We start from the raw sequence: 16,152 nt of genomic DNA, 5'->3' as shown, positions 1-16,152 counted from the left end.
GGATGGTATTAATGCCCTTGGGAGAAGCTGAGACTAGAACTTACTGTTTCCTCCAAGTGAGGACACAGAAAGAAGGTGCTAAAACCTGGCCAGAACCAAGACCTTGGAATCCAGATTGCGAAATACATGTTTGGTATTTAAGCCACCCAATCTTTGGTATTTGTAATAACAGTCTGAATAAACTACGGTATTCATTTTAGTCCAGATATTGGACTGCAAAACCACTGTAAACTTGGAGGTGAAATCTAAAGTTGGTCAAAAATGTTCTGCTGGGTTCTTCTTAAATTTGTTTCTTGTTAAATTATTTTTCTTCTGTATTTCTAGGACTTCAAGCATTTCCATGATATAAAGTTTTAAAGTTTACTAAAACTTTTTAGAACTTTAAATGTATTTTCAAATACTAATAAGAGCCATGGAAATACCTAAAGAAAAAGCCCAGTTATTCTTTTAGGTAGGGACAGGGCACACGGCAACATGGGACTGGCTCCCAGGCACCGCACATGCACAGTGTTCACTGGCTCAAGGTACAAAGAATGATATAGGTAAATGTTATAGTTTGGTTAAGTGTCCCCCAAAAGTTCACGTGTAATACCTGGTGGTAGGATAGCAGTACTGAGAGGCATTTTGGGGCCTCCTGGAAGATCTATAGATCCCTGGAATGTACTCTCAAAGGGGACTATGGGACTCTGATCTCTTTATCTTTCTCTGCTCTCTAATTCAAAATGTGACTTCCAGATCTAATATGTACTCCTGCTATTGTCCTGACAAAGGCCAAATCAATGGGTACACCCTCACTCACATACATGCCTGATCATGGACTTTTAACCTCTCAAAACTCGAACTAAATAAAACCTTTTAACTTTAGCAATTAGTGAACCCAAAGAAGGAGAATAAATGAGAAACTATAGAAACTAAGACAAAAAATTATTCACTTTAAGAAAAGTAATTTTTATATATAGTTTCTGTATCAAAACTTTAAGATGCATCATAGTAAACTCCTCAGAACGCAAAGACTAAAATCTAATATTTTATATTCTGAGAGCCTAGAGGTTCTAAGGCTGATAAGCTATAAAAAGGGAAGGAGAAAGAACCAAACTCTTAGAATATTCAAATTTAGAGATTCAGGGCTTCGCTCAGGGACAGAGCACTTGCCTTCATGTGGAAGTTATTTTTTGTTTTTAGAGAGCTAGAGGCTGAACCCAGGGCCTTGGAAATGCTAAGCAACCTACTACCAGTGGTTTTTGTTTTTGTTTTTGTTTTTTTTGTGGGTCATGGGGCCTGAACTCTGGGCCTGGGCACTGTCCCTAGGCTCTTCAGCTCAAGGTAAGCATTCTACCACTTGAGCCACAGAGCCACTTCCTGCTTTTTCTGCTTATGTGGTGCTGAGGAATCGAACCCAGGGCCTCATGCATGCAAGGCAATCACTCTACCACTGAGCCACCTTCCCAGCCCTACCAGTGTTTTTTTTACCCCAGCCCAGCACTAGTGTTTCAGTCCATTGGAAAATGAAGCTCTTATTCTGTCGAGATGATAGGCATTCGGGTTAGCTGGCAAGCAGGCCATCAGGTTGTGGACCTTCCAATCACCTTACCTTTGAGGCAAATCTTGCCAATGGAGTTGATGCTCCCTTGAGGCAAATCTTGCCAATGGAGTTGATGCTCCAGCTCCAAGAATGGAGTTTAAGACTGACTATTATTAGCTAATATTAACTTTATCCAGAGTTTAGCTTTGGTCTTAGAGTAGGGGAATTTGTAAAGAGTTGGGGAAGTTGAACCACTCTCTTAAGTGAAATTGACATTAATATTCTATAACAGGAGACCTGAGTGCAGGGGGAGGTGGTATCCCCAGCTGTCACCTCCAGATATAACCCCATAGAACAGCCCAGCCTCCCTATTGGTCACACAGCTTCCTCTACTTTCTCCTGAGGGAAGAGACAAAGGCTGGTATCCCAGAGAGATCTGTTTTGCAGGTCTATGAGTTGCTCTAGGTGGGAAGTGTGGCCTTGGCCCCACAGCTACCAAACTACATCTCCTAAAAAGACCTTCAAGGTTTGACCAGAGGGAAATCTGAACCTGGTGTAACAACACCCACTGGGAACAGCTTTCAGTAAGGAAGAAAACTGAGGTGGTTGTTTTCTCCTTTCTGAACTCTGCCACCCTTCATATTTAACCACAATACATTACTAGCAAGCTCATGAGCCTCAGTTCAACAAAGGCTACTGCTTCCTAGGGCTAAGAGAGCAGAAACTACCTGAGGATTGGTCATCTCCTCCTTAGTCAGGATCACCATACTTGATTCCAAGTGGTATGATTAGGCCCATCCTTACCCAAAAAACACAACAGGTATAGGAACTGAGTCAGCACCTAGATCAGGGCTGCTGGAAGTGGTTGGCAATCTCTCTTCTCTCTCTCCTTCCTCTTTTTCTCTCTCCTCACTCTCTTTTTCTCTCGCTGTATGCCACTATCCCCCAGCCTGCAGGGTAGACATATGTCCCATATGCATTACAACATAGCAGAGAGGCCTTTGGAAGCCAACTGTGCTGAGGCTATGGGGACCTGACCCTCTGCTTTGAGTCCTGGAACATTGATCCCTGGTATCACAGTCCAGTCAACTGATAAAATTGGAAGTATACAGACCAAAGCAGTCCAAAAAATCCCGTTGGAAAATTGCCTTCTTCTAGAGGACCTTGTGCCCACTCAGCTAACTAGAGGGCCAGAAAGAAATTTATCAGGAACTTAGCTATGTTTGTTGGCCTGTCACTCTCCTGGGCTGAGTGAGCTGTGGGCTCAGGTAGCATCTGGAAGACATCCTATACCACAGGCTGGTGGTTAAAAGAGAAGAACACAGAAAACTAGGAAGGAAGCTGAAATGAGTCACAATGGAGCTCAAGAAAGGGAAAGATGGCTCAGTAGTAGACTACGTATCTAACAAACACAAGGCTTTGAGTTTAAATTCTAGTGCCAAAAAAAAATTGATTAAATTTTAAAAAGCGAGAGCAAGACAGAAGCAGCAGCAACCTGTCCCATGCAGCACTTACTAGCTCCCTCCTGCTTTCTATTGGGCTGTTGTTCTTTTACCTGGCCAGCCAGAGAGCCCCATTTTGCTGACAACTGCCCTCCCCCACAAGGCTGGAAAGTAATCCTGGTACCCTTTATGTATCTAGTGTGTTCTAAATTCTCTGAATTTATCTGGACTTTATCCTGCAAAAGAGGTGCACCTCTCCCATGTAAAATCCTGATAGTGAAACCACAATATGACCTTCAAAACATGTCCCCTGACCAACCCTCTTAACTCATAACTCCTGCATCACAGTGTTACCTTCAGACCAACATGCTGAATTGCCCTCTTACCTCCAACATCGGGACTCAGCTCGGAATCCTTGGACATTGTTGTCCCCTCCAATCAAATACACAAAATTGTTGAGTACTGCTATGCCCTGGTTGGACATGCGGGGAGCCAAGGAGGCTGTGAAGTGCTTCCACTCTCCCACCATGGGGTTCAGATACTTGGCTTGGTCACTGAGGACCGTAGATGGTGTGGAATGAATGCCCCCGAAGCCCACAACACATTGGAAGTCTGAGCGTAGCTCTGTCTGTGGGCCCTGCAGGCTAGGCTGCAGGCTCTCATTCCGGTGGTACATGAGGGCACTGGCCACTGTGTTCCTCAGTGGGCTGGGGCCCAGCTTGTCATACAGCCGCTGCAGGACCTCAAATTCCATCAGTGGAAACCGTACAGTCTCAAGGAGCTTGGGGGGCTCATGCAGGGAGATCTGGTCAGCCTGTACCTGCTCCAGGGTGTAATGGTAGAGCAGGGCCCCTTCATATACCTCGGTCTCACAGGATACCTCCAGGCGATTGCTGCTGAGGAGGGAATAGACCTTCTCCAGGGGAAGCTGGCGGTATTTGTCAGTCCGTGAGAAGGCCACAAAGTTTTTGAGGATATAGGTGTCCAGCTGATCTGTCAGGCGGCTCAAGTCAAAGAGCTCTGCTAGCCGGTAGACATCGAGGATGTTTTCCTCATCTACCCAGGACATGAGAAAATCACAGCAGAAATGGATAATTTCTGGAATCTGCAAAAGAGGATAATCATTCAAATCTGGGCTGGAGAAGAGTGTCTGGGGATAAGAGAAAGGATAACAACAATAATATAGCTTATTATTACACAGCTTACACAACTGGGTGGCCTCTGTGCTGGCAAGGAAGGGGGAATTCTCCTCAACCACCCCAAGCCTGTCCTGACACACTACAGCTGACTGGGACTTAAACCTTGCAGACTGACTGGATTTAACCTTAGCTTAGACATGTGGCATATTCTTAAGTCTGTTTCCTTTTCTCCCCACTCCCTTTTTTACATTTTTTTCCTCTCTCAGTTTCCTAATCTATGAAACAGAAATAAAGTAGAAGGACTATGTTGAGAATGAGGCACAGGAACTACCTGGCACAGAGAGACCCTTGATATATGTTAATTGTCCTTTAAATAAAAAGTACTAGCTCCCAGAGAAGCAGGAAACAGCATCAACCATCACTATAACAGACATCCCTGGTTTGGAAGGGAGCTGGGAATACTCCTTACTCTAACCTTAGGACTTTCTAGAAGAGCCTGTCTCTTCAGAAGTATTGGAACCAAAAATATACCTAGCCTTCTCCTGCCAGACCTCCGTAGCTGAAGCCACAAGCCCCACACCATCACCAGGCTTCACCAGGTCTGGCTCCATGCCATTAGTCACTCATATGCTCAGAGCTGCAAGCAGGGCGCTACTTAACCAATAAAATCTGGGTATAGTATCAAGTTCTTGTCATCCCAGGTCCAAAGAAGCAGAAACAGGAAGATCACAGTGCAGGCCAGCCCTGGAATAAATCTAGATTATATTTGAATAATAATAAAAGCAAAGTGTGGTTCAAGTAGTACAGTGCCTACTTAGCAAGCACAAGGCCCTGAGTTCAGATTTTAGTATCACCCAAATAAATCTTTTATTTATTTTTTTTTTTTGGGGGGGGGTCCGGTCGTGGGGCCTGAACTCTGGGCCTGGGCGCTGTCCCTCAGCTCTTCAGCTCAAGGCTAGAGCTCTACCACTTGAGCCACAGCGCCACTTCCGGCTGTTTTTCTTTTTGCTTATGTGGTGCTGAGGAATCGAACCCAGGGCCTCAGGCATGCAAGGCAAGCGCTCTACCACTGTGCCACCTTCCCACCCCTTTTATGTTTTTTTTTTTAATCGTGAAAATACTGTGCAGAGGGGTTACAGTTACATGAGCAAGGCAATGGGTACATTTCTTTTTTTTTTTTTTTGTCGGTCATGGGGCTTGAACTCCAGGCCTGGGCACTGTCCCTCAGCTCTTCAGCTCAAGGCGAGCGCTCTACCACTTGAGCTACAGCGCCACTTCCGGTTTTCTGGTGGTTTATTGGAGATAGGAGTCTCATGGTCTCTCCTGCCCGGGCTGGCTTTGAACCGCGATCCTCAGATCTCAGCCTCCTGAGTAGCTAGGATTACAGGCGTGAGCCACCAGCGCCCGGCTATGGGTACATTTCTTATCAAGCATTGTTACCTCCTCCTTTGTTTTTCCCTTACCATCCCTTCCCTCCCATTTCCACAATTACACTCCCCCTCCTACTCCTAAATTGTAAAGTTCATTGTTCATTGTACATCTCATTGTTACAATGGGTCGACCTGTATCCTTATTTAAACATTTTGTTTTTTCCCTTCCCCTCCCCAAATTATACTAACATCAAATACAATGAAAACAGGGGTTATACTGTGGGGGAGGAACATATAAAGCAACAAAAAAAAAAATCACATGGTACCTTATAAATATGTTAGAAACAATAGCAAGAAAGAAAAAACCACTTGTGTCTCTTAGAGTTCATTTTGCTTAACATCATCTTATCTGGTCATATGTACATAGCTTTTGACCTTTTCTGCTTGTCCCAGACATATGCTAGTTATTACAAATAAGGGAAACCGTAGGACCTATGTTTCTTTGGGCCTGGCTTACTTCACTTAATATAATTTTTTCCAAGTTTTTCCATTTCCTAACAAATGGGGCGATGCCATTCTTTCTGATGTATAAACTGTATAAATGTATAAATTATATAAATTTTCTTAATAGAGACCCAGAAACACAACAAATCAAAGAAAGGTTGGACAAATGGGATTGCATGAAGATGCAGAGCTTCTGCATGGCAAAGGACATAGCTAGAAAAATAAATAGAAAGCCCATGGATTGGAAGAAGATCTTTACTAGCCATACAATGGATAAGGGTCTCATATCTAAAATATACTTGGAACTCAAAAAATTAAATCTCTCAACAACAAATCCTCAAAGTAACAAATGCCTGATAAATAAGTGGACTAAAGACTTAAAGAGAGAGTTCTCTGAAGAGGAAATAAGAATGGCCAATAGCCACATGAAGAAATGCTCAACCTCTTTAGCCATAAAAGAAATGCAAATCAAAACAACATTGAGATTCCACCTCACCCCTGCTAGAATGGCTATAATCAAGAACTCTAATAACAACAGATGCTGGAGGGGATGTGGCCAGAAGGGAACTCTACTACATTGTTGGTATGAGTATAAACTTGTTCAACCACTTTGGAAAGCAGTATGGAGGTTCCTCAAATATATCCACATAGAGCTCCTCTATGACCCAGCAATCCCACTTTTGGGCATTTACCCAAATGATAACAAACAAGACCATACTAAAGCTACCAGCACAACTATGTTTATTGCAACATTATTTACCATAGCTAAGATATGGAACCAACCCAGATCCCCTTCAGTAGATGAATGGATCAAGAAAATGTGGTATACATACACACACACACACACACACACACACACACACACACACACACACACACACACATACAAGAAATCTTTTTTGAAATAACACATTGCATCTCTAACTAAATATGTATAGATATCTTTTTTACCATTATTCCCTAAACAACACAGAGAAACTATTCACATAGCATTTATATTGGATTAGCTATTACAGTAATCCAGAGATGATTTAAAGACTATATATATATATATAGTCTTTATATATATATATATAGTCTTTATATTTATATATAGTCTTTATATATATATATATATATAAAATTTTTGTATAACATATATATATATATATGTTATACAAAAATTTTATATGAGAGACTTGAGCACCCTCAGATTTTGGCATTTACAGAAAGTCCTAGAACCAGTCCCCTAACATCCCAAGGGACACTGTGCTGACTTACCCAGCATCATTAACGAAGTAACCACTGGGAGGTTTAAAATCCATTTTCTTCTTAACACAAAATATATCTCACACTTATAATCCTAGCCACTCAGGAAGCCAGCTGTTTCTCCCAAGATGGCCTCTGCAGCACTGGAGCAGATGGCTTGATACTCTCACAGATAATAGCCAAACCAAAAAGAAAGCCTGTAGGTCTCTAAGCTGATGCTGATGGAAAGGAATGTTGGAAAGATGACTTGGTGTCAGTGTGCATGAGTGACACATGGAGAAAGAGGAGAAGGCAGACCAACTGAGAGGCAGAAATGGAAAAATGGGAACTAAGACAAAGAAGAAGGAAAAGGAAATGGAGAGTAGAGACATCTACAAACAAGACTAGAGAGGATGATTTGTCCAAACTTAGATATAGGGAATGGTAGAAGGGCTTAAGGAGCCTGAGGTACTGAGCCTAGGGCATTAGTAGAATGGTTTCAGGACAGGAAGACTGAGGGAAGAGTGGTAGGCCTGGAAGATGAGATGGAGGACAAACCTCAACTGCACTGGGGAGATGTTCTGCAGTAGCTAAGGAGAGGCAGCACCAGGAGGCCTGAGAACTGGGTAAGGGTCCCAAAGTGACAATGATAGGGAGGTTGGAACAGAAAAGATCATTTCTGAACCAAGAACATGGAAAGCCTTCTGTTATAAAGCCTGTCCTGACTCAATGCCATCCATCCCTCAAGCAAGTACAAGGCCAGTTGTGTTCAGACCAACTCAACAAACACATTATTGGAACCTGCAAACAGGACACAGGGCTATGGCCCTGTGCTAAATGGTGCCTCCAGACATCCCTCAAATAGGTTTTCCTATGACTTGAGTCATAGCATGATTGCATGAAATCATCTGAGGAAAAAAGTTAGAATGGTGAACAACTCAGTATAGCATTTCCTTTCACTTTCAAGGAAAGGAAGAAGAGGTAACTCAACCTAGACTAGGTCTCTGGTTGATAGCTCAAAAGCACTAGCAGGCCTAGCTTTCTGTGACCGTACCCACACTATTAAGATTCAACAACTTCCAAAACCAAAATACCACTAATGCTCAAAAAAACCTTTTGACTTGTTAAAGACAAGTATTTCAAAAAGAAGACTGTTCTAAAAAGATAGAGCCCTATCTGGTGAGGCATGGCTATAATCCAAATACTTAGAAGGCTGAGGCAGGAAGATTGTGATTTTAAAGCCAATGTAGATCCGGTGCCAGTAGCTCACGCCTATAATCCTAGCTGAGGATCTCAGGAGGCTGAGATCTGAGGATCGTGATTCGAAGCTAGCCCAGATAGGAAAGTCCATGAGACTCTTATTTCTAACTAACCACCAGACAACCAGAAGTGGCACTGTGGCTCAAGTGGCAAAGCACTGGCCTTGAGCTGAAGAGCTGAGGGCCAGCGCCCACGCCCCGAGTTCAAGCCCCACAGCCAACAAAAAAAAAAAAGAAAAGAAAAAGCCAATGTAGATATCATAGTAAGACTGTTTCAAAAACAGAAAGAGGGGAGTGGCCAAACAGAGTAAGCAGAAAGGGCCTGCATGCCATGCAGGTCTTAGAGAGGGTCACCACTGCTAGACACCACAGCACATAGCTATCTCTCAAAGAAGCACACAGTCAGTCCATTTGTCTCTTATCTCTGGATTTTCTTTTCTGGCAGGGAAACCAGGCCAGAAGGACACAACAAGAGTAAAGGGTGGAGGCAAAAGAGGAAGGTTGGCCAGGGGTACTGGGAGCTGCTCTGCTTTAGCTCCCAGGCTAGAAAGGCACCCTCCCCACTTCACAGCCTCCTTCTGTTTGGCATCCTGGTCTTCTTGACCTACCCCATGCCAATGCAACTGCTCGTGAACAGCAAAGGTATGCAAAAGCCCTCCAAGGAATGGGTCTGCCTTGCTTAATGAGGCAAGCCTTACCTGAAGCTGGCAGGCAGCAACCAGAGTTTCCTGCACGTTGCTCAGGTTGAGCTCTAGCTCAGAGGTGTATATGAAGTGCAGAATTTGGCACATGGCATTGTAGGACACACCATGGATCAGGACCTCTTCCTGCTCCATCTCCTTCAATCCCCCAGCAAACATCCCTCTGCAAAGCAAAGAGACAAGGCAGTGGGATTACACCAGTCAAAGAACATTCAGAGAAGATTAAGTGTAGGTAGCAAGGCTGGCAGGGAAATAGACTGGCTGGAAGTATGCCTGATGGAATGCTGACTGCTCTGTGCTCTGAGTAAATCAGCCTATGGAAAGAGACTGACCAAGCCTGGGCAACCATTCTAGAAGTTGCCTGTCTACTTTTCATGGGCTCCATATGTGCCCTATGAAGCCAGGCCCATGCTCAGCTTGCTTGCTGCTTCATGCACAGGAACAGCTCCCAGGTCAGTAGCCAGCAACTCCAGAGTATGTTAGAAATAATATGTTAATTAATGGGAAACAAGGAACAAATCTCATCCTGGCAACCATCATTTTATTTGAGGACCTCCTACTGCCAGGCAGGAAAAGTCATCCCAGGTGAGGAGACAGGTGTACAGATCTCAGGGCAAAGAACTTGGCACTTAAGACACCCAAAACAGGAGGACATAAGCAGAAAGTGAGATAGAGCTAGGCAAGTGAGGGTAGGCCCTCCTGCCTCTAGTTCAGTATAGTATAAGCACTGAAATCCCAACGGGAATCTGCTGCAGGGGAATTTTACAGAGTAGCCAGAGCTGATGGTTTGTTGGACTAGAAGAGAAGGCTGGAGAAAGGGCTGGAGAAGGGGCAGGAAAAGCAGTTATATGGGAGTGACCCAACTGCTCTTAAGGGTGAACCTGGTGCTGGGGAGGATAGTGTGGCTGTAGAGGTGCAGCTGAGACAATCTTGAGGCAAAGAGAGAGCACCTGTTAACACGGTGATTCCACAGGATGAGTGGTGCTCTGCTGGACAGGGGGAGATTCAGAAGAAACTGGTGTAGACAGGACAGTTGGGAGTTGTGTTATGGCATAGCCAGTATGAGACATCTGTGAAACATTGACAAAGTGGAGGCACTGACTAGGAATTATGAGGTAAGGAAGGGCAGGTGACCAGGGCTGAAGGTTTATTTTATTATTACTATATGGTGCTGGGGTGGAACCCAGGGCCTCAATCTTGTATTCTACTTCTAAGCTATACCTCCAACCCCAGGTTAACACCAAAGATTAAAATGACTGCCAGCAACTTGGAGATGTCAAAGTGCTATTTGTACATTTTACTTGTGTTTTGACCAGGTAACATGCATGTTACAAGATTTAAAATTCACAAAAGGCTGTGGTAGAAATGCTGATGACTCAAATCCAAACATTGTCAGTTCCCTCCCAAGGCAGCACCCCTATGCAGGGGCAGCTGTGTTCTGCTCTTTACTTTTGTTAATACTTAACAGCACATCTTGGAAGCACATCTAGCTGTACATAGTTTGTCTTTCTTGCAAAGGCTGTCAGAATTTTTTTAACCCTCTCTTCTTGGGGGTTCACTCAGTTTACTAATGTCTTCTTATCACACACTCACTCCCAGAATATACTATCTATACCTGGTAGGTTTAATTCCTATTAATGCAGCCACTGGGTTAAAAGAGTTGGCACATTCACACAAAATGGTGTTGCCCACATGCTCTTCTTACACACTGAAAACAGGACCTGCCTCCCACCCCAGCCTTATAATCCAGAAAGGTAACTGGCTGTGACTCTATCACTATGATGGGAAAAAAAACCTTATTAGGAATGGGATAAAAAAAAATCTCATCATAGCCAGGTACTGGTGGCTGTAATCCTAGCTACTCAGGATGCTGAGATCTGAGGATCGAAGTTCAAAGCCAGCCCAGGCAGGAAAGTCCGTGAAATTTTATCTCCAATAAACCACCAGAAAAACAGAAGTGGCGCTGTAGCTCAAGTGGTAGAGCACTAGCCTGGAGCTGAAGAGCTGAGGGACAGCATTGAGGCCCAGAGTTCAAGCCCTACGACCGACAAAAACAAAAAACAAAAACAGAAAAAAAATCTCATCATAAACTTGGTGAAGGTAGCTTATACCTGTAATACTAAGAGGCAGAGATCTGAAGATCACAATTCAAAGCCAACCTGGGAAGCAAAATCTGGAGACTCTTTTTTTTTGGGTCCGGTCGTGGGGCCTGAACTCTGGGCCTGGGCGCTGTCCCTCAGCTCTTCAGCTCAAGGCTAGCACTCTACCACTTGAGCCACAGCACCACTTCTGGCTTTTTTCTTTTTGCTTATGTGGTGCTGAGGAATTGAACCCAGGGCCTCAGGTATGCAAGGCAAGCGCTCTACCACTGAGCCACCTTCCTAGCCCATCTGGAGACTCTTACCTCTAATTAACCACCAAAAAAAAGCCAGAAGTAGAACGGTGGTTCAAGTGGTTGAGCAGCAGCCTTGAGGGAAAACCAAAACCATAACAACAACAACAACAACAAACTTCAGGACAAGAGGCTAGGCATGAGTGACTCCTGCTTGTAATTCTAGCTACTCAAGAGGCTAAGATCTGATGATTGTGATTTGGAGCCAACCAAGGCAGCAAAAGTCCATGAGACTTTTATCTCCAATCAACTATCAAAAAGGCTGGAAGTGGGTCTGTGGATCTCAATGGTGGAGCACTAGCCTTGAGCACAAAAGCTCAGGGACAGCAGGGCTGGGAAGGTGTCTCAGTGGTAAAGTGCTTGCTTTGGATGAATGAGGCCCTGGGTTTGATTCCTCAGCACCACATAAGCAGAAAAAACCAGAAGTGGTACTGTGGCTCAAGTGGTAGAGCACTAGCATTAAGCTGAAGAGCTGAGGGACAGTGCCCAGGCCCAGAGTTCAGGCCCCATGATGGACAAAAAAAAAAACCAAAACACTACAGGACATTGTCAAGACCCCCAAGTTCAAGCCTCACTAACACACAAGAGAGAGAGAAAAAGAGAGAGAGAGAGAAGGAGGGAGGAAGAAAACAAATGCATCAATGGTACTCACTAGACTAGACACTATGTTGAAAATGAATTTGTGGGTAAGGACAGGAGGGAAAAACTGAAGGAGAGAGAGGGAAGGGGTAACACTGTGCAATAAAAAATGTAATGTTGGGGCTGGAAATGTGGCTTAGTGGTAGAGTGCTTACCGAGCATGCATGAAGCCCTGGGTTCATTCCTCAGTACCACATAAACAGAAAAGGCCAGAAGTGGCATTGTGGCCCAAATGGTAGAGCACACTAGCCTTAGCACAGAGGGACAAAGCCCAGGCCCTGAGTGCAAGTCTTAGGACTGGCAAAAAAAAATGTAATGTACTCATTACTAGACTATATCACCTTTATAATAATAAAAAAAAAAAAAAGAAAAAAGGAACATAGGAACTCAAAAAAAAAAGAAAACTTCATCATGTGTGTAAGAATCATTTCTGTTTTCTTTACTGAACATTCTAGAATCTTTGCTAGTTTTCTATTAGACTCTTATGGGAAGATAATTGCCCTTTTCTTTGATTTCTTTTCCACTTTTCTAAGGTCAGTTGTGGGGCTTGAACTCAAGCCTGGGTGCTGTCCCTGAGATCTTTTGCTCAAAGCTAGCACTCTTCCACTGTGAGCCACAGCTCTACTTCTCATTTTTGACTGAAGGTCATAAAATGAGTCATAACCACTTGGAGATAAGAGTCACACAGGGCTTTCCTGCCCAGGCTAGCCTCAAACCACAAGCCTCAGATATCAGTCCCTGGAGTAATTGGAATTGTAGGCGTAAACCACCAACACCCTGCTTTTTTTTTCCATTTTTGATTTTATGAAACTTTCTGCCATATGATCTGAGTTATTTATTGGTTGGTGCCTGAGTGAACTCGGCCTGAGTGCTGTCTTGAGCTTTTGTGCTAAGGGTTAGTGCTCCACTAATTGAATCACAGTTCTATTTCTGGCTTTATGGCTTAACTGTGATCCCTAGATCTCAGCCACCTGAGTAGCTAGTATTATGGGTATTAAGTCACTGGCACCCAGATGTTTTTGTTTTGTGGAGATAGGCTCACAGGTAGCCAATATTGACCCTCAAACTCAATATTCTTCAACCTCAGCCACCTGAGTGCTTGGATTATAGTAGGAACACATCACCACCATTGGCTTTGTTTTTAATGCAGTCAAGTTTAGCATCTTTTCTTGCTACTGAGGTTTTTTTGGGGGGGGTTTTGGTTTGATTTTTTTTTTCTTTTTTCTTTTTTGTCTGTCATGGGGCTTGACCTCAGGGCCTGTGCGCTTCTTGGGCTTTTTACTCAAAGCTAGAACTCTACTAATTTGAGCCACAACTCCACTGCTGGCTTTCTGGTGATGAGTCTCAGGGAGTTCCCTGTCTGAGCTGGCTTCAAACCATGATCCTCAGCTCTTAGCCTCCTGAGTAGTTAAGATTTACAGTTATGAGTCAACAGTGCCCTTGCCACTGAATTTTATGAAAAGATCTTCCTTTTAAGATTATATTAGAAAACATTTATGTTTTCTTCTAATTTACTGTTTAATCTTAAACACTTAAAGTCAGGCACCAGTGGCTCACACTTGTAATCCTAGCTACTCAGGAGGCTGAGATCTGAGGCTCTTGGTAGGAAACTTCTTGAAACTCTTATCTCCAATAAAGTACTCAAAAAAGCTGGAAGTCGTGCTGCAGTTCAAGTGGTTAGAGTACTCACCTTAAGCAAAGGAAGCTCAGGAACAGCACCCAGGCCCATAGTTCAAGCCCCAGGACTGACAAAAACAAAACTGTTGATCAGTGGTAGGGCATGTGTTAAGCATAGGTGAAATCCCTGGGTTTGATCTCTAGCACTGTTAAAAGGGAGAGAGAAGGAAGGAGAGAGAGACAAAGACAGAGAGAGAGACAGAGAGACAAAGACAGAGAGACAGAGACAGAGAGGGAGGGAGAGGGAGAGGCTAGTAGTTCATGCTTGTAATCCTAGCTACTTGGGAGCTGAGAAAAGGAGGATTGCAATTCCAGGTCAGCCAAGACACAAAAGTTATTGAGATCCCTTCTCAACCTATAACTGGCACAATGGTACACGCTTGTCATCCTAAGATACACAGGAGGCTGAGATTGGGAGGACAGTGGTTCAAGGCTCGCCTAAAGAGAAAAATCTACAAGACTTCATCTCAATAGAAAGAAATTGGGCATTTTTATCACTCCAGCTATGACAGGAAGCCTCCTAAGATATAATTAGATCATGTTCCAGGTGCATGCTTGGACATCTCATAAGCCATCAGTGCACAAAAGAGCTGGAGGCATGACTGGGTAGTAGAGTCCCTTTCTAGCAAGCATAAGGCCCTGAGTCGAACCCCAGTACCCCCTTCCAAACAAACAAACACAAATAACTGTTGATCTACTTGGTATTAATTTTGTTATAAGGTATGAAAGAAGGGTCTAACTTTATGGACCTTGAGAGCTTGTTTGGAGGTTCTAGCAGGGGAGCACAGCTATTCGTATACTCTTTACCGAAGACCGGTCCTCCTGTATTGGGGATGGTTGTCCTCTTCCACTGAGCGCGCAGCTTCAGGAGGGACGCACATGGAACGGTGAGGGAGGAAGGGACACCTGCCTAACCAGCCAGATCAGCCGAATCAACCCTGGCCATCAATGGGGTGACAGATGTCACAGCCAGATCACCCTCACATCCAGGGTCTAACTTTATGCTCTTACAGATGGCAATCTCGATGTTGCTCTGCCCTCTCCCATAATTTATGACTTACTTTTATCACAGAGTTCCTGATCTATTTGTGATTATTTCTGAGCCTCCTAACGTTTCTCTATATTTCTATCTCTTCTGAGAGCAGAAAAAGAACATGACTAGGGAATCAAGGCAAAGAAGATTCTACCCCTCTAATAGAGGTTTTATCACAATGGCCTTGAACAGTGCAGTATGTAGCCCCCTAGACATCACATCACCATGGCCTAGAGCTGTTATGCATGTAGGCCTCTGAGAATTCCAGCCCATTGTCCTGGGAAGACTTGCATGTGAACAGAAGACTGGTTGTACCCTCAGAAATTGTGCACTAGAATGGACACAAAAGACCTATGATGCATGAAGAGCTAGTGGAGGCTACATGGAGCCTCTGATTGGGTTTAGAGACTAATATGGCCCACAGGCTATTCAATGATCTCAAAGATCATGTACCTCTCTCCTAGAGATACCTTATTAACCTTTGCAGCAGGCACCTAAGATGCACCTTCCCATAAGGCCCATCCCATCTAGTGAGAGCTCTGCTTACTTTTTCTTCAATATACCTTTGCCATTTTACTTCTCCTCTGTGTCTGTGGACTCCTTCTTGGAGACCACAGAGACAAAGACCTCCATCTAGGTGGTAGGTTTTTTTGGTATTACTTCCACCAGAATCAGTCTCAAATATTGCAGCTTCATAATATCTCCAGTAAAGAGTAGGGCTTGAACACAGGGGTTGTGCACCATACCTGAGCTTTTTTTCTCAAGGCTAACACTCTACCACTTTGAACCACAGCTCCACTTCCAGTTTTCTGGTGGTTAATTAGAGATAAGAGTCTCATGGATTTTCTTACCTGGGCTGGCTTCAAACCACAATCACCTGGTCTCAACTTCCTAAGTAGCTAGTATTACAGGTATGACCACTAGTGCCTGGTGAAAGTAGTTTTAAAGGTGTAGATTTTGAAGATTCTTATCTGACAAATTGAGGGCAGGCTGCTGTGAAGTGTATATGGTAGGCTGTTCTTATGTTATCTGCAACATTTTACTGAAATTCAAAAGTTTATATTGTGTAACAGTATTCTAAAATTCATTCATCCTGAATGAAGCATTGAAGAAACCGTATTTATGTAACATGTTCTATTTTTTAGTATTATATTGGTTATATGAAACTGACAAGTAATTGGGCCACAGTTCCACTTTTGGCTTTTTGCTGGTTAATGGGAGATAAGAGCTTCTTGGACTTTCCTACC

The 16,152-nt window shown here is 43.7% G+C and overlaps 1 protein-coding gene across 3 annotated transcripts in view; it reads right to left on the bottom strand.

Moving 5' to 3' along the window:
• Klhl22 (kelch like family member 22) overlaps positions 1 to 16,152 on the bottom strand; it is a 53,227-nt gene that overhangs the window by 23,316 nt on the left and 13,759 nt on the right. For all 3 annotated transcript variants that reach the window (XM_069994314.1, XM_069994316.1, XM_069994315.1), the window contains exons 3-4: positions 9,162 to 9,327; positions 3,351 to 4,069 (exon numbers count right to left, since the gene is read on the bottom strand). In XM_069994314.1, the coding sequence (XP_069850415.1) occupies positions 3,351 to 4,069; positions 9,162 to 9,327 (885 nt within the window). The remainder of the gene's footprint in view (positions 1 to 3,350; positions 4,070 to 9,161; positions 9,328 to 16,152) is intronic.

This window comes from Dipodomys merriami, unplaced genomic scaffold (genome assembly GCF_024711535.1).
Source record: "Dipodomys merriami isolate MVZ:Mamm:240054 unplaced genomic scaffold, mDipMer1.0.p SCAF_45, whole genome shotgun sequence".
Taxonomy (NCBI): Eukaryota; Metazoa; Chordata; class Mammalia; order Rodentia; family Heteromyidae; genus Dipodomys; species Dipodomys merriami.
Note: the sequence above shows the minus strand (reverse complement) of the source record. Positions and strands in the feature narration are given on the sequence as shown.